Source organism: Sminthopsis crassicaudata, chromosome 3 (genome assembly GCF_048593235.1).
Source record: "Sminthopsis crassicaudata isolate SCR6 chromosome 3, ASM4859323v1, whole genome shotgun sequence".
NCBI classification, from domain to species: domain Eukaryota; kingdom Metazoa; phylum Chordata; class Mammalia; order Dasyuromorphia; family Dasyuridae; genus Sminthopsis; species Sminthopsis crassicaudata.
Window position 1 is genome coordinate 469,797,165 of NC_133619.1, and position 18,933 is coordinate 469,816,097.

Consider the following 18,933-nt stretch of genomic DNA (forward strand, 5'->3'; position numbering starts at 1 on the left):
TAAGATTTCAGACTCCAGGGATACAACAGGAATAGCATTGATCCTCTTAAAGAACACCAGTCAAAGACAGAATGTAATATATTGCAGAGAGAGACTCAAGAGGATAAACGGCCAAGTCCAACATACCTGACTGACAAAAAATTCAATCAGCTTTTCATAGAAGCTGCCTGCTTTTCCTTCCCTTCTTTCATGTAGGAGACTGCTTCCAATTAAAGTGTGCAAATTAATTTTTATCACTTCCAAATTAGTTTCTGATTTTGTATAAAAGTCTGTTTCAGATGAAAGCATCTGTCCCTCACTTTTCTTCAATTCTATCATCTATTCAGGTATGTCTTCCAAGGCTCCAAGATAATTTTCTGTGTTCAAAATCACAGATTTTAAAGAGTAACGCTTAATAAAGAGATCATAAAATATATAAACAAAACAGTTACAAAGTATAGTGTATTTGAGGTAATCTTTGGCTGTTATTTTTATGATTTGAAACTATTCCATATGCATTGTTTTGTTTTTAAATTATCTAGATGAGTCAATATGGTAAGTTCTTAAAAACCATTTAAAGAAAGATTGGCAGAACTGATAATGATAATTTAAGTCTCTGAGTTGAGATGCCAGAATTATTCACCAGAGGATTTAAGATATAATGGCAGACTGTTTCTCCACCTACAAGAAAGATATACTAAAATAACTTTTTCTTCTAGGATATAAGGACTACCTATCTTTTAAAAAAAACATAGAATAAAGGAATACAAACATAAAACCATACCACTTAAGCTTTCTTTTTAGAAATCTTCCGGTTTGTGCACATGGGGTTAAGGAATAAATAATATAATTTTACAACAATTATGAGAGAAAATACCACAAAGGGGTATATGCAAGGAAGGAAATAAACATCTGAATGGGACTTATAATATGGCAAACTCCATGCTAAGTACTTTATAAATATTATTTCATTTGATTTTCACAACAACCCTTTGAGGTAGATGCTAATCTTTTTTTTTTTTTTTTTTTTGTTAAGGTAACTGGGGTTAAGTGACTTGCCCAGGTTCACATAGCTAGGAGTATTAAGTGTCTGAGGTCAAATTTGAACTCGGGTGCTCCTGATTTCAGGGCTGATACGCTATCCACTGCACCACCTAGCTGTCTCGGTAGATGCTATTCTTATCTTTATTTTACAGTGGAAAAAACTGAGGCAGACAGAGGTTAAATGACTTGTTCAGAGTTACACAGCTAAGTGTCTGCGGCTGAATTTGAATTAAGGTCTCCTGACTCCTGGCCCAAGTGCTCTAGTCATTACAACATCCTGTTGCCTAAAAGTTTACCTACTTGGCACAGGATAAAATGTTTAGTCTCTATACTAAGACCTCAAATTAGGCCAACTAATGGAAATCAGAAGAGCCTAATAGATCCTGTTAAAATGAAAGATATTAATGTAGGTATAATTAGGTTTTTCTCCCCTTTTCATAATAACTTGTCATGCTCAAAGCTCTGATTTGTTAATCTGACAAACAGGGTGTAAGTTTTAAATCTATCCAGAAGTCATTAAAGTGTTAATATGGTTAAGGGGGAAAGTAAATTTGCCCAGAGTTTTGACTTACTACTTTTCAGTAAAGGGAAAAAATATCTTAAAATTGTAAGCTTTTTGTGTACAGTAACTGTGTTTATCCTAAGACACCTGACTAGATCATTGTAAAGGCAGTTAATTTATTTACACTGTGACTTAATAAAAAACATTTTTTTTTGCTTGATATTTTACTGATATAGACATTGTAAACAGCTGATTTGGTCCTTTGTGTATTTGAATTTACAATCACAGAATCTTAGGTCTATAGAGCTAAGACTGGAAGGAATCTTGGAAGCCATCTAGTTGATTTTTATAGATAAGTAAACTGAAGCCCTGGGAAGTTAATGTCTTGCCCATGATCACACAAGCAGTAATTCTCAAGGATGAGATTTGAAGCTATGTCCTCTGATTCTAAAGTCAGTGATTTTTCCATTGTACTACATAGCTTTCCAAGGAAGTAGTAATCCAGTGTCTCATTTTCTTCCCTTGACTTTTCCTTCTGGGCAGAGGGAAAGCTATTTACATTTCTTTGTTTTAAACTTTGTCTCTCTAAAAACTGTTAACCACAGGACTTTGCTAGTCCAGGTGGAAATGCAATTTAGAGGAGGCAATGGGAATGAGAGGTGGAGGGAACATTTTCAGAGAAGGAGGAGAGACAAATCTAACACTGAGATGCTTGCTAGAATGCTATCTCTGCCTAAGGATTCATACCTAGAGAATTACAGATCTTGTGACAACTTTTCATAGCAGAGCATTATATTAGAAAACCCCTCTAAACAATGAAACAATGAGATAGATAAGAGAGGCAAACTGAAGAGTTAAACACTTGAACAACTAACATCTCAATTTAATCCATATTTTAATTTAATTGTTCTAATGGCTAAAATGGTTATTCACGAAAATACAAATTTTAAAGAAATATTCAATATGGATCTGATGTGTACCTGTGTATGTTGTTTATGCTCTTTAAATATTTGTTGATATGAGATGGCAACAATTTATGATTCAGGCAATATATATTCAAATGAATAGATACTTTGTTTCACAGTGGGAAAAGCAGCTTCATAAGTGGCTATTTTTCCTTAAATTAAAAATTTGTTCAATCCTGATTATTCTGTGAAATGGTTTCTTACATGATAGACCATAAAATACAAGTCAGTAGCTAAATATGATAACATTAAAGTTTAGTCGAGATTTCTGTTTGAATAAAATGGGACAGATGTAAGTTAAATGATACAAATTCATAAATAGCTGCAGAATTTAAATAGGAAAAGTTATAGTTTATGATATGTAGATATAAAAGTACCTGGATGATCTGACTAAATGAAAGATACTTATATGTTATATACCACTATGAAAATGATTTATTAAACTGTGGCATTTTTAGTAAAATTTACATATATTCATTAAAAAAAACTTACTGGCATTTACATATTTTCTCTTCAGAACTTGCAGGTCTTTATGAACATTATTAATTTAAATGGAATAAATATCTTTTAAAACTTTTCTTGATAATTGGCTGCACAGGAGCTAAAGCCAATAATTTAACTATCTTTTGGTTAAAAGATCATAGTAGCAGCTATCCCAGATAATTACTATAATCTGACATTTTTCTTTGAATTCTTCACCTTCTTGGAGTCTATTATATACAATATCTTATCTCTGCTACCAGATGACAGCTTTTAAGAAACTAATCCTTTTCTGATTTGCATCATTTTGTAGCTTAATTCTAAAGATCTACTTAATTGAATTTATCCTATATTGCTATACATTTGTTTTTTAAAAAACTAATAACTCCTACTCATTAGTTGTATCTATCTAAATATACATACATATAAAATATATACACACATGGAGCACATGCTACATGTAACAGATATAGTAACATATTACATGTATGATGTAGTAATTTAATTTTAATTAATAAATTAAGATTTAAAACTAGTATTATTTGAAGCAAACTTCTGAAAATCAGTGTAGAGATAATCTGAAGTTATGTATATATCAGTACTTGAGCATGATAAATCTGTCATAAGTTAAAAAAAGTCAAATCTAGAAGTTTGCCTAAATGAAGGGTTAAAATTTCTTTTTAGAAAACTTGTTTAAAAATGAGATTAGAAAGAAGCATATGAAGTTGTTAAGATGTTAGCCTTTATGATTTTCATAATAGTATTGTATATATCCCAAATCAATAGTAACATTGTGATTCACATTTCTAGGTAAGGGATCAATAAATTATTTTTTTTCTCTCATTATCTTCACACACATTCCTTTAATACATTATTTTTTACACACACACTTGCAACAGGTTGTCCCAAAATTGCATTAACTTGTGTGTGTATGTATGTGTTATTATGTAAACACATATAAAAATCATAGTTTTCATAAACATAGAACCTTGGAAATCATATATAACCTTTAACTACATCTGACAATGACCATTCACTCATAGGGAGGGTGCATAATGTGCATGTTTTCAGAAACAAGTGGATTTTTTTAATTTTTAAAAATTAATTTATTTTTTATTAAAGCTTTTTATTTACAAAACATATGCATGGGTAATTTCTCAATATTGATCCTTGCAAAATCTTCTGTTCCAAATTATCCCCTCCTTCCCTAGAAGACATGTTAAATCCAATCTATGTATACATATTTATTCAATTATCTTGCTGCACAAGAAAAATTGGATCAAAAAGGAAAAAACAACTAAGAAAGAAAACAAAATGAAAACAAACAACAACAGAGTGAGAATGCTATGTTGTGGTCCACATAACAATAGTGTTAAATCTTGAAAATATTCTATTTAGCAAAGTATTTTTATATCACAACTTCCCCAATTATCTCTCTGTCTTTTTCTTTGGTTATCACTCTCCTGTATTTTCATCTTTTCCTGTTTTGCTATCACTCCTAAAAGGTTACTGCTTTTCCACTCTGCTTTTCATAAGCAAGGGGAGCTTTTGAGGGATTCTGAGGTTGTATCCCAACTACTTTCAAAGGCCAACTATGTTGGTGGCAGGGCAATAGCTATGCTTAATCAAGCTATCTTAGAAGGACTTTCAAGTACTCCTCTACTGGCTATCCACTTAGTCATCATTTTGTACCCATATAGAATGGGTATAGAATGGTCAGAAGGTACATATTTAAAAAATCTGTTTTTAAAAATTTTGAGTTCTAAATTTCTTTCCCTCACCCCCTTACTAAGAAGGCAAGCAATTTGATGTGTTATTACTTAATAAAGTACTCTTTATTATTTATATTAACCACTATATGGATATTTAAAATCTGACTTGCCTGCATAGTTGATAGGTACTCGACTAAAAATAGTAGCTTAATAATAAAATTATTAATAGCTTTAAATTAATTTTACCAATTAGTTGTTCATTTAAAAATATTTATCATAGCTAGCTAGAAAATTGCGGCAGGATATGTAAAAATTAATTCTCTGATAAGACAATTTATATACAATACTTACTGCTATTGGGATTATCTCCTATAATATGATGTCTTCCGCTCCAGTACCAGAGCAGGAGAGTAGCATCTCGAGATCCAGACACAATATAGCAATCTCCTCCTATGTAGGATTCAGATCTAGCCAGACAAGTGACTACATCCCAATGGCCAAATACAATCTGAGTTAATTTCCCTGTAATCAAAATAACAAGTTCATTTGTATTTACTGCTTTTAAAAAATATTATTACACATATTTTGATTCCATTGCAATAAGGGGAAAGAAGACTAGAGATCAATCAATAAATATACATATCAGCCCAACTCCAGATAGGGATGTATGCTTATTTCTGAAAAGTGATAATAAATGGTCAATTCCTAGATTTCAGGAAGTAGATGTTAAAGTAATATAATACTATAAGGACTTTTCTTCCTGAAATTTGGGACTGGCGAGCCTCAGGGAATCCTGTGGTTCATTAAGTCTGTTTTTCTTGAAACAGGCTCAATACAGTGGATTTTGAGTTCCCATTCCCCCCCCCCCTTTCTTCCTTCCCTCCTCCCCTCTAATACAGCAAGCAATCTGGTATAGGCTATATATGTACAGTAATTTTAAACATATTTCTGGATTAGCCATGTTGGGAAAGAAAAATCAAAATGAAAAGGAAGCAGCACAAGAAAGAAAAAAAACCAATAAAAGATGAAAACAGTATAATCTGCATTCAGTCTTCATAGTTTTTTCTCTGCATGCAGATGGCATTTTCTATTCCAACTCTATTAGAATTGTCTTGGATCACTGTATTGCTGAGAAAAGCTAAGTCTGTCATATCAACTCTATCTTTTCTAAAATAACCTTTTTAATTAAGAAAAAATCTTCCCAAACTCTTCCTCCCCCCCAACAAAACCTTTGTTATAAACATGCATGGTCAAGCAAAGGAAATTTCTACATTGGGTAATGCTCTCCTCCCTCAAAAAAAGGTTTCATTCTTTTTTTTTTTTTTTTTTTTTTAAAGCTTTAAGATTTATTTACAAAGTAATTTATAAATGTTAACTCATATTATCCTTACAACACCTCCAGAAGATAGATGCAATTGTTGTTTCTATTTTATTAAAATTTTTTTTTAAATTAAAGCTTTTTTTCCCCCATCATCTTAGTTAATCTGAAAGGTGTAAGGTGGTACTTCAGAGTTGTCTTACTTTACATTTCTCTAATCAATAATGATTTAGAGCATTTTTTTCACATGATTACTGATGGTTTTAATTTCTTCAACTGAAAATTGTTCATATCCTTTACTATTTATTAATTGTGAGAATGACTTGTATTCTTATAAATTTGACTCCATGACTGTTGTGTCTTATCTAACCTGTTCCATTGATTTATCACTCAATTCTTAGCCAGGACCAAATAGTTTTGATAAGTGTCACTTTAAAATACAGTTTTGGGTCTGGTATGGCTAGGCCACTTTCCTTTGCAATCCTCTCCTCCTGCCTTGATAATCTTGACTTTTTGTTCTTCCAGAGGATTTTTGTTATTTTTTTCTAGCTCTACAAAATAATTTTTTTTGGTCATATGGTACTGAACAAATAGATCGATTTAGGTAGTACTGTCATTTTTATTATATTAGCTAGTATTTCCCAAGAACAATCTATAGTTTCCCTATTGTTTAGCTCTGACTTTATTTGTGTGAAAAGTGTTTTATAATTTTGTTCATATAGTTCTTGGGTTTGTCTTGGCATGTAGATGCCCAAATATTTTAAATTATCTACAGTTATTTTAAATGGAATTTCTCTTTCTATCTGTTGCTGCTAGGTTTTGTTAGTAATATATAGAAATGCTGATGGTTCTACTAAAGTTGTTTTAAGTAGTTTTTTTTAATTGATTGTCTAGGATTCTCTAAACATAGCATCATATAATCTGCAAAGAGTGATAGTTTTCTTTCCTCATTGCCTACTGTAATTCCTTTAATTTATTTATTTTTTCTCTTATTGCTAAAGCTAACATTTCTAGTGTAGCATTGAAAAATAGTGACAATGGGCATCCTAGATTCAACCCAATCTTTCTGGGAATGCTTCCACAACTTATCCTCATATTCTGTTTGCCGAAGGTTTTAAATAAATGCCACTTGACATTTTAAGGAAAATTTCATTTATTCCCATCCTCTCTAGTACTTTTTAAAATTAGAAAAGGGTGCTATATTTGTCAAGTTCTTTTGCATTTATTGAGATAATCATATAATTTCTATTAGCTTTATTATTGATATAGGCAATTATGCTGATAGCTTTTCTGGATACTGAATCAGTCCTACATTTCTGGTATAAATTCCACTTGGTCATAGTGTATTGTCCCAGTGATAAATGGCTATAATCCCTTTGCTAATGCTGTGTTTAAGATTTTTGCATGGATATTAATTAGGGAAATATGGTCTTATTTTCTTTGTCTGTATTGGCTCTTCCTGGCTTTGGTATCAGCTCTATATTAGTGTCATAAAAGGAATCTGAGTGGACTCTTTCTTTCTTAGCCTATTTTCCCAAATAGTTAATATAGTATTGGAATTAACTGTTCTTTAAATGTTTGGTGGAATTTACTTCTAAGTCCATCTGATCTTGGAGATTTTTTTTCTTAAGGAATCCATTGATGGCTTTTTCAATTTCTTTTTCTAAAATGGGATTATTTAAATATTTTATTTCTTCTGCTAATTTGGGCCATTTATGTTTTTTGAAAATATTCATCCATTTTACTTAGATTATCGAATTTATTGGCATACAGTTGGGCAAAATAGCTCCTAATTATTGCTTTAATTTTTTCTTTACTGGTGGCTAGTTTACTCTTTTCATTTTTTTAAAGTGGTAATTTGGTTTTCTTTTTCTAATCAAATTAACAAAAGATTTATCTATTTGTTGTGTCCCCCCATACAAACCAACTCTTATTTATTACTTCAAAACTTTTCTTACTTTCAATATTTAGTGTCTCCTTCGATTTTCAGAATTTCTGACTTGATATTTAATTGGGGTTTAAATTGTTTTTCTTTTTCTAACATTTTTAGTTGCATGAACAATTCATTGATCTCTTTATTTTATTCATTTAAGCATATAGAGAAATAAAATTTCCCCTAAGAACTGCTTTGGCTGCATCCCATAAATTTTGGTATGTGTCTCATTATTGAAATTTTCTTGCAATGAAATTACTATTTCTATGATTTGTTGTATGACCCACTCATTCTTTAGGATTTGTTTATTAACTTTCCAATTATTCTTTGTCTATTTTTCCATAGCCCCTTATCATACATAATTATTTATTGCATCATGATCTGAAAATGATGCATTTGCTATTTTTTTTGCCTTTCTGTATTTCTGTAAAGTTTTTATACTATAATATATGATCAATTTTTGTGTAGGTGCCATGTACCACTGAGAAAACAGTATATTCCTTACTATCTCCATTCAGTTTTCTCCAGTGGTCTATCATATTTAACTTTTTAAAAATTTTGTGATCTCCTTAACTTCTTTCATGTTTATTTTGTGGTTAGATTTATCTAATTCAGAGAGAGGAAGGTTGAGATCCCTAACAGTTTAAATGCTGTACCTCTTATGCTCATATGGTTAGCATTGATATTCCTTCCATTATCTATAGTATCTTTTAGCAAGATGTAGTTTTCTTCCTTATCTCTTAATTTGATTTTTTTATTTTGGTTTGTCTGAAATTAGGATTGTCCCCCCTGTTTTTGTTTTTTTTTTTTAACATTTGGTTTTTGTTTGTTTATTTTACGTCAGCTGAAGCATAATACATTCTACTCTGGGTATATCTCTCTGCTTCAAATATGTTTCTTGTAAACAATATATTGTGGATTCTGGATTTTAATCCACTCTGCTATCCATTTCTGTTTTATGGGAGAGCTCATCTCATTTCCATTCATAGTTATGATTACTAACTGTATTTCCCTTCATCCTGTTTTTCCCTGTTTATATGTTTGTCTCTCTTTTGCTGTTTCTGTCACCAACAGTATTTTGCTTCTGATCTCCATCTCCCTCAATCTGCTTTCCCTTCTATAATTTCCTCCTTTTCTTACTCTCCCTTCCCTTTCTACTTTGCTTTCTATCACTTTCCCTCTTCAATTTTTCTTTTCCCTTTCCTCTTCCACTTCCCTTTAAGGTAAGATAAATATTTATACCTGATAAGGTATGTGAGTTTTACTTTCTGAGCCAAATCAGATGAGATTAAGATTCAAACAAAGCTCATCTCCCTTCCTTCTTTTCTTTTATTGTAATAGATCTTTTGTGCCTCTTTATGTGATGTAATTTACCCCATTTTCTCTCCCCTTTTCCCTTCTCCCAATACAATCCTTTTTTCATTTCTTAATGCCTTTTTTTTTTACATTTTCACAACAGTCAACTTATACTCACACCTTCTATGTATATGCCTTCTAACTGCCCTAATTGCAAAGATACAAATCTCAAGATTTACAAGGATCATCTTCCCATGCAGAGATATAAATAGTTTAACCTTTAAATAACATCTTTTTTCCTTTCTTGTTCACCTTTTTATGCTTCTCTTGGTCTTCTGATCTTTTAATGTGGAAATTTCTAAGTCCTGGGGAATCCTGATTAGCTCTTTGATATTTGCATTTTTCTTTCTTGCAGTGTTTTCTCCTTATCTGATAATTCTGGAATTTAACTACAATATTCATTGGAGTTTTCATTTGAAGTTCTTGAGGTAATCAGTGAGGTAATCAATGACTATTTAATCCTGTGGTTCTAAGACATCAGAGAAAATTTCCTTGAAGATTTCTTGAAGGATGGTGTCTAGGCTCCTTTTTTGATTATGATTTTCAGGTAGTCTAATTTATTGGATAATTAATAAATTATTTCTACTGGATCGATTTTCCAGATCAATTATTTTTCCAATGAATTATTTTATATTTTCTTCTATTTACATTTTCTTTTTTACTTTACATTTTCTTCTATTTTTTCATTTTTTAAAATTTTATATGACTGATTCTTGATATTTCATTGAGTCATCCACTTCCACTTGTTCAATTTTAATTTTTAATGTATTATTTTCTTTGGTCGTCTTTTTTACCTTTCTACTTCAGAAATTCTATTTTTAAAGGAGTTGTTTTGTCCCTGGATTCCTCCTGTCCCCCATTTTGCCAAATCTTTTTTTGTGTGTGTGTGTGTGTGTGTGTGTGTGTGTGTGTGTGTGTGTGTGTGTGTGTGTATGTGTATATTTCTTTCCATTTTACCAAATTAATTTTTAAGGAGTATTTTCTTCACTATTACTTCCCTCCCTACCATTTCACCAAATATATCTTTTAATTATCTTGTTTTCTTCAGTCAATTTTTGTGCTTCCTGTCCAGCTGTTGACTTTTTCCCCCATAATTCTCTTCCATCGTTCTCATTTCTTTTACCAATTTCTTCTCCCTCTTTTGATTTTTAAAATCCTTTTTACCTCTTCCAAGAGAATCTTTTGAGCTTGAGTCCAACTAGTCTTGAGGTGCTGCCAGTTTTCCCCCCTGTGCTTGCTTGGCCTGGCTTAATCCTGCTTGTTGTGCTGGGACACAGGGTCTCACAATTTGCCTTCTGCATTTGGTTAAGAGGTGTCACAGCTGACCTGCTGGGTCATTGACCGGCTAAGAGGACCTCAAAGGCCTCTGCTGCTGGTCTATACTATGGCAAAGAGCCTTCTGCTGCATTTACTACACGATGCCTGAGTTGGGCTATGCTCCTCTCTTGAAGTCCAAGAAATTTTAAGCTAGAAGATTGTTTCACTTCAAATTTTTTGGGTTCTGTAACTCCAGGTTTTGTTTAAAAGTTTGATTTAACATTGTTTCAGAGGGAAACTGGGAAGAACTCGGGCATCTTCCTTGCTTCTCTCTGCCATCTTGCTCTGCCTTAATTCTAGTTTTTAAGGAATCAAATTTCTTAAAAGATTCTGGATCTCCTTTTCTAGTTGATTGACTTTTTTCATAATCTTGTTCTTCCTGGATTGTTCTTATTTACTTAGTTTTGGTTTTTCCTCAATCCCTCTCATTTGATTTTTAAAGTCTTTTCTGAATTCTGTGAATTCTTTTTGGGCAGGTTATCACTGGACATTACTCTTTGGGGTAGGATGGGATTTTGTTTTTTTTTCCTACTTCAATATCTTACTCTGAAGATAAACCCATCTTCTCTATTCCCACAGTAACATTACGTGGTGAATTTCTTTCTTTCTCTCTCTTTTTTAATATCAGTTTAAATAATCACAATTCTTTCTGGTTGCTTACAGTGTTTTTCTTTGCCCTGTAATCTCTGGGTTTTGACTATCATGTTCCTGGGATTTTTTTATTTTGGGTTTTTTTTTTTTTTGAGGAGATCAGTGGATTTTTTTCTGTTTACATTTTGTCTTCTGGTTCTAAGACAAACTGTGTCCTGTAGGCCAAATTGGTCTGCTGCTCCCCACCCCCTCCTTTTTTTTTTTTTTTTTTTTTTTTTTGGTGAGCTCATGAACTAAGAACAATTTTTATGTTTTAAATGATTTAAAAAATCTAAATAAAATCTGTGTTTTTTTTTTTTTTTGGTGATGTAAAAATGGTGTCAAATTCAAATTTCAGCATCCATAAATAAAATTTTACTACAACATTCCCCATGATCATTCCTTTATTTATTGTTTATTGCTATTGTTGCATAAGAAAAGCTACTCTGACTGGGAATGATGGAGATCTTTATGTGGTACTCTTCACATTGCTGCCTGGCACACTATAAATTGCAGAGATGCGGTTTTCCCTTGAAAGCACTTTAATTGCCATGTATTTGGCTGTACCAAATATAGTTTTTGTTATCTATATATAACATTATCATGAGTTTCTGAGCTCAGGGTTGAAGCTGACTTGTTCTGAATGAAAAGAACCTTATTCAACCATTATTACTGAAAAAGGAATGACTTTAGATATTAGCTTTAGCCATACACTTTGATCATCTTTCTTAATCAACATAAAATTACAAGGTAAAATAGTGCTTATATGTAAAATTTGTATGGAATAAAGCCAATTCAGTGATAACCTGTATTGTTTTAGTCACACAGTATTTATATATAATCTTCCTATGCTGACAAAAGTTAAATAAGTAGCAAGATTCTGATTTCCCATATACATATTTGTAATAGACTTATTTTCTGAGCTCAAACTACATTCAGACCTCAGTATAAGTGAAAAAAATTTCTGTATTTCAAAATTCATTTCACTATGAAATTGAGGAACTTCCATCTAATCTTCAATTAGAAGGATTAATGTGTAGTACAATAATGTACTAAAAAACAAATATCAAGAATCTAAATAAATTCTGAAAATGCCTTCCAGGTGATCACTGTGCTTAATGAAACTATAAGCTCCTAGACTGATAATAGTATTAAGCAAGACTTATCTGTGTTAAACTTTTTTTTAAATCAAAGATAAAATATGTAAAATCTTATAGATCAGCAACATTTGCGATTAATTTTGAATAAAAAGGAACCCAAATTTGAACCCTCAAAACCTCCTTCCCTGTTCTATTGCTATTATAGAGAGCCTAATCCTTCAGGCTCACAACCCAGGAGTCACTGTAGATTCCTTCCTCTTTCTCATCCCCCATATCCAAGCTGTTGCCAAGGCCTGGCAATTTCATCTTTGTAACATCTCATGTATATACCTTCTCACCTCTGACACTGTCCCACTCTAGTACAAGCCCTCATTATTTTACACCAGCACTATAGCAATAGCCTGCTGGTGGATCTGTCTATCTCAAGTCTCTTCTCATTCCAGTCCATACTTCATTCAGCCACTGTTATTTTCCTAAAACACAGGCTTGATCACATCAGCCCCCTACTCAATAAACTCCAGTGGCTCATTGCTTCAGGGAGCAAATACAAAGTGTTCTTTTTGGCACTCAAACCCCTGCACAACTTAGACCCTTCCTACCATCTTCTTGTACCTTGATTCCTACTCTTCACTCTAGTGACAGTGGTCTTGTGGCTGTCCCACAAATAAGACACTTCATTTTTCTGCTCCAGAATTTTTTTTCTGGTTGTTTTCCATGACTGGAATGCTCTTCCTCCTCCACTCTGACTACTAACCTCCTTAGCTTTCTTTCAAGTACACCCAACCAGCCCCTCTTTTATGGGAAGCCTTCATTAATCCTTCCTTATTCCATTAGTTAAATTATCTTTTATTTATATTTGTATATATTTGTTTGCAATTTGTTTTCCCCCATTCAATAGTAAGCTCCTTGAAGATAGGGAATTTTTTTTGCCTCATTTTGTCTTTCCAGAGCTTAGTGTAGGGTTTTGCACATAATAGATGCTGAATAAATGCTTATTTATTAATTGAAAGGCAGACTAGAGTTAGATAAGGATTTTACCTGTTTCTGTAGAATAAACTCTAAAACTCTTATCCCAGAATCCACAAATAAGAATGTATCGATTATCTGCTGTGACAACAAAACAATGTGCATTGATCTGTATACTCTGATCCACAAGGTCTGTGATCTGCCGTTTGTTCACACCAGAATTATTTGCTGTAAATGAATGAACAAAGTTAATAAGTAAATTACTCTTTTAATTCCACTATGAAATTATGAAAGAAAATGCCTGTTTAAATTTTAATGAACTGTGAATTTGTTGTATATTTTAAAATATGAACATTTAAAAGTATTGATACTTTCTGAAATGTAAGATTGCTGGATCTTGAGGTTTCTCTTTAAAGAAAATCAGTTATTTTTCTAGTGGTGGCAATTATTATAAAACTATTTCACATATCTTAAAAAGAGCAATTAAGATCTCTTGAAAAATAAGAAATTAAGGAAGTGTTTAAAGTACAGTAAAAATGTTGACTACATCTTTTGGATATGTGCAATCAAAAGTATCCAGTAAAAAAATTAAACTATTAACAGATAATTGTTAATCAGTAAATGCTAACTCTGGTCATATTTGTATAATGACAATATATTTAAATATCTCAAAATATTACTTCCTGATTGCACTTGAAAAATCTTTGTATGAAATAGAAATCTGTACAAAAAATTTGTTTTCTGGGCAATCCCATAGGGAGCTTTAGGTGAGCAGCTTTAAAAACCTTGATTATGAACCAACAGAAAGTCTTTCCAGAATGGGCTTGAGTGAGAAATAAAAAAACCAAAAAAAAAAAAACAAATAAAAAGCAAGGGAGAGAAAGAATAGAGAGTATCAGTGTATAGCATTAGAATTAAATCTGAATAAAAATAAATCTGGAGCCCAGAGAAAGTGTGATTTTCTTACTGTCTTTTTGCTTGTCTGTCCCCTATACTTTACTTTTTCAGGCTATGTCACTCTGCTGAATCCTTAAACAGAAACTAGAGCCTTCTATATGCACATGTTTAAAAGATTACCATTCTGCCTTAGCTCTCATTAAATTGAAATGCTCTTTTTAAGATATTCTTAACTAAAAAAAAAATATTAAAAATAATGAATAGTGAAATAATCCAAGGATAGACAATAGTAAAAAATAGTTAATGCCTGACTAATTGGTATTTAATGGAAATTTAATTTTTCTATCACATTCTACTGTGATTGACAATCACAATGGCAATGACTTTTAGATCACAAACTATACCAGAGTATCCTAAAATTTCCTTAGTGTTAACGTTGATTCTTTCTAAAAAGCATTTGAGTAGGATTTTGTAAAAAGGTTTCATGTAACTGCTGAAATGCTTACATCCTATCTCATTTTTAGTCTTAAAGACCAGAGAAGAATAATGAGATAATAATAATAATTTGCATTTAGATATGCTTCATAGTTTACACAAAGCATTTTATTGATTTTTAGTATCAAAGTCAGTAAAGTAGGCCAGGGCAAATATTATTATTAGTACTATTAAATACTATAGGTTGTGGAGAAATGGAGACTCACAGAGATTAAATGACTTTCCTCAGGTTAGTTAGTAGTGGCCTATGATTTGGGCTCTCTGCCTCCTTGCACTTTCTCTTTCAACCCCCAGCCTCTAGGAAACATGCATATTGATACAAGTAGGTATGTGGTAAAAAGGAACAACCATACTTGATGGGTCACTCAGGTCTTTTTGTGGATCAGTAAAGTCTAATTAGTTCTGAGACCACATACTGACCCCTTAACACTGACTGATTATCTTGCAAATACATGACTTTTGTGTTCAGTAAAAGAATGTTAATACAAATCCATTATAACTACCAGAAAATCAAAGTGCATGCCTTAGCCTTATTAATGGTGATCCAGTAATGCTATGTCTTATGTAAAGTCCTGAACTAATACTTGCTAAATGTACCACAAAAGCATCAGTGTATAAAATTTACATAATTTTCAGCCCCACCCCAATTTCCTTTAATATGCTTACACAATGAGATCAATTGAAAACTCATTTTTATCTCTATTAAAATCCTCTCTTCAATTTATAGGAGAGGAAATATGGAGGAGAGGAGAGTGATCAGGATGACCCAGATGTTTATACATGCTGGCTGTCATCCTAGGCATCTAAGATGGTAAGATGTAGAGCTTCTGCTGATTTAGAGGGAACCTCTTCATTGGAGACAGATATATATATATATCCCCACAACTTAAATCAGTTTATACTGGGAATAATCTAATATACCAAAGTTGTAAGAAACAATGTCTACCTAACATGGAAATCTTTGGTATTTTCATTTTTAAAACTTTGTGGTAGCCCCACTGAGCATTTTCAAGACAACCTATCATCCTATGTCTTTTCTATTCAGTCAAACTTTTAAAAAGTCCACCAGTGCCTCCACTTCTTGCCTCTCTCATTCACTTCTCAACACCCTAAAATATTAGCTTTACCCTTTACCTCTCTAATGAAATTGCTCTGTTTAGAATCACAAATGATTTCAATTACTACATTCCAAAATACTTTCTGCACCTTATCTCCACCCCCCCCCCACCTCCGAGGCAATTGGGGTTAAGTGACTTGCCCAGGGTCACACAGCTAGGAAGTGTTAAGTGTCTGAGACCTGATTTGAACTCGGGTCCTCCTGAATTCAGGGCCAACACTCTCTATCCACTGCATTCTTTTGATCTCATCAACCTTTTATATTATTGACTACCCACAACTGGACTTTCTTCTCCCCTGGTTTTCTTGTCTTTTTCTACTTTCCCAGGCTTTTTCCTGTTTCATTCTTTGTTCATTCTTCAATTTCCCTTGCTGGATCATCATTCATCTTCTTTTTCCTTAGCATGGATGTTTGTTGAGGGCTCTATCCTGGGCTTTCTCTTTCTATTCATACTCTTTTCTAGAGATTTGATATTTAGAGATATCAAAAAGATATAACTTTGAACCCAAGTTATATTTTACCAGCTCATGCTGGATAGCTTCTCCTAGATGTCTTATAGATATCCCAATCACAAATGTTAAGGATCTCATTATTTCTAATTCTCTCTAACAAGCCTTTCCCTCTTCCTAAGTTCTCTGTTTCTACTTAGGACACCACCTACTTTAGGGGGTACTTTCTAGTTACCCAGATTCTTTCCAGATCAGAGAGCACAGATTTAGAGGGGACTTTAGATGTCAGTACATCCCATTGCTCCATTTTACAGATGAGAAGAATGAGGCCCAGATAGGTTTAATGCCTTACTCATTTGTATGGATATATATTAAGAGTTGTAATTTAATCTTGTTATAATAATATTTGGCTTTATGCAAAATATGACCATATAAAAAACATGGAGGCTTACGGTCCTGGGAAATGTTTTTACCATATGTTCAAGTTTTACATACCAATTAAAGGATCCATTTCAATGGGAAGATGATGGGCTTGATCCAAGGAATATCCTGGGGCTCCCCTAAGGCCTAAAGATGAAAGAATAAATAAAATTATTATAAACTATCATGTAAAATGATTTTCACCTATTAAAAGTTTTTTAAGATTAGATACTATGTACATAATACACATGCACACACACACACACACACACACATATATTCATTCATTCATTTATCTATACATATACATGTATATAGCTGCTTTTGGTGAAATTATTTTACTACCTCTAAGGATAAGAGTAATAAAATTTAAGTGGTGTTTTTGAAAATGCTTATGTGTAACATTTGAGTAGCATACTATACTGTTTTTATAGATAACCTTTGAGGGTTATCATTAAAGGCTGTTAAAAATATTTCATAACACAAATGCTGAGAAAATGTTATAAATTTTATACTTATGTAATGAAAAGATGTGGTTCCATGCTTTAAAGTATGGCTGTACATGTGAAGTGATATGAAAAACTAAGATATTTACCATTTTGAATCAACTACTGTATAATTTAGATCAATTTTTTGGGTCTCTATCAATCAGTGATTTCCCTTAAAATTTTCTCTTTACTTTGGATGTTCAGGTAGTCTTCACTTTCTCATTGTCTCCATACTGAAATAATTCCATTCTAAGAATTCTAAGAAATTTATAATTCTAAGAAATTCTAAGAAACTTGACAGTGAGAATTCAGAAGCATATTGAGTGGAATCTAAGAATAGCAAATGGACCCATAATTTCACTAGTATTTTTAACTCCTGAATGAGAAATTCTCTCTACCAAAGCTGGTTGGCATTTTTTATTTACAGTCTGTCTTAAATGTTCAGAACACTGAGAAATATAGAAATTTGTCCCACAACCAGGATGTGTCAGAAGGGTAAATGAACCAACGTTCTCCTGGTTCTGTTCTGAATTCTCCTGGATGGCAGCAATGTTTTAGAGGAAGCTTTTTTATGTTGATTTTATAACAGCGAGGAGGGACAGTAATTTAAACTCTTCTCCTAATAAATTGCATATAGATTCTGCCCATAAAAATATGGAAAGAATGTATATATGGAACCTGAATTTAATGCCATATAGCATGATATATGGCTTACAGTGTTTCCTGGACTGGGCTGCCGAAGAGTTCCCGCCTATGATTGGGCATTCTAAGAGCATCTTTCATACTTTTGTCATTTTTCTCAGGCTTCCAATGTCTACTAATAGGCTAAAGTTTTTATCATTTCCTTTTTGGTTGTCAATAGTTTCTTCATTTTGTAGATTGACAAACTAATGAGCAGAAAATTAAAAACGAATAATTCCAAAGCACATACTGAGTTAATGACATGTCAAGAGATAATGTAATAATCAGTAAATTATAACAACAGAAAGAACTGGACAGGACTGAAACAACTAAGCAACAATAACAATAGGAACAACTGACAAATAGGACTCCAATGCATATAAAGTTCTTTATGTAAATTATTTACAAATTATCTACAATTATCTTATTCCTGTTTCTGTTCCTAAATGGGATAAATGAATGTTTATCCTCTTGTAGTCTGAATGTTTTCTCCACCATTAGAATGTAACTCCTAGAGGGTAAAGACTTTTTTTTTTTTTTTTTTTTTAAATCCTTGGTGCTAGGTACAGTGCCTAGCAAATAATAAATACTAAATAAATTCTTTTTGACTGACTATTCATTGACTCGATCCTAGGTGAAACCAGGTGAAAAATATTCTTCTTGGCTTCTCATGGGAAAAGGTGCAGATCCTGGAATAGATCAGATCTTGGCTTAGCTAAAATCATCATATGAGAGGATTAATTTTTAGCTTCTTTATAATTTCTGGTGCACATGTGAGGGGCACATGCTTAAAAACAACCAACTGTTTTTTGGTGACATTTTTACTATAATTTCAAAATGGATTAAAGAAGCTTTGCCTCCTTAAATGTAATGATAACAATACCAACCAAAGAAACATTTTAAGGAATTTCCACAAGACAAGCTGAAAAAGATGGCTGTCTAGTTTTAAATTAAAAGCTGAGTATATAAAGAAATCCTTGGCTGGAACTGATAGAGGTTATTTTAATAAACATTAGTGAATTTGACTAATCAAATTGTTTGGTCATATCCAGTTCTGTCTTGGAAATATAAAGCCTTAATATAC

General features: G+C 32.3%; 1 protein-coding gene across 1 annotated transcript in view; it reads right to left on the minus strand.

Moving 5' to 3' along the window:
* NBEA (neurobeachin) overlaps positions 1–18,933 on the minus strand; it is a 699,286-nt gene that overhangs the window by 15,839 nt on the left and 664,514 nt on the right. The window contains 3 exon segments of the mRNA XM_074303499.1: positions 5,034–5,204; positions 13,375–13,530; positions 16,756–16,827. Of these exon segments, the coding sequence (XP_074159600.1) occupies positions 5,034–5,204; positions 13,375–13,530; positions 16,756–16,827 (399 nt within the window).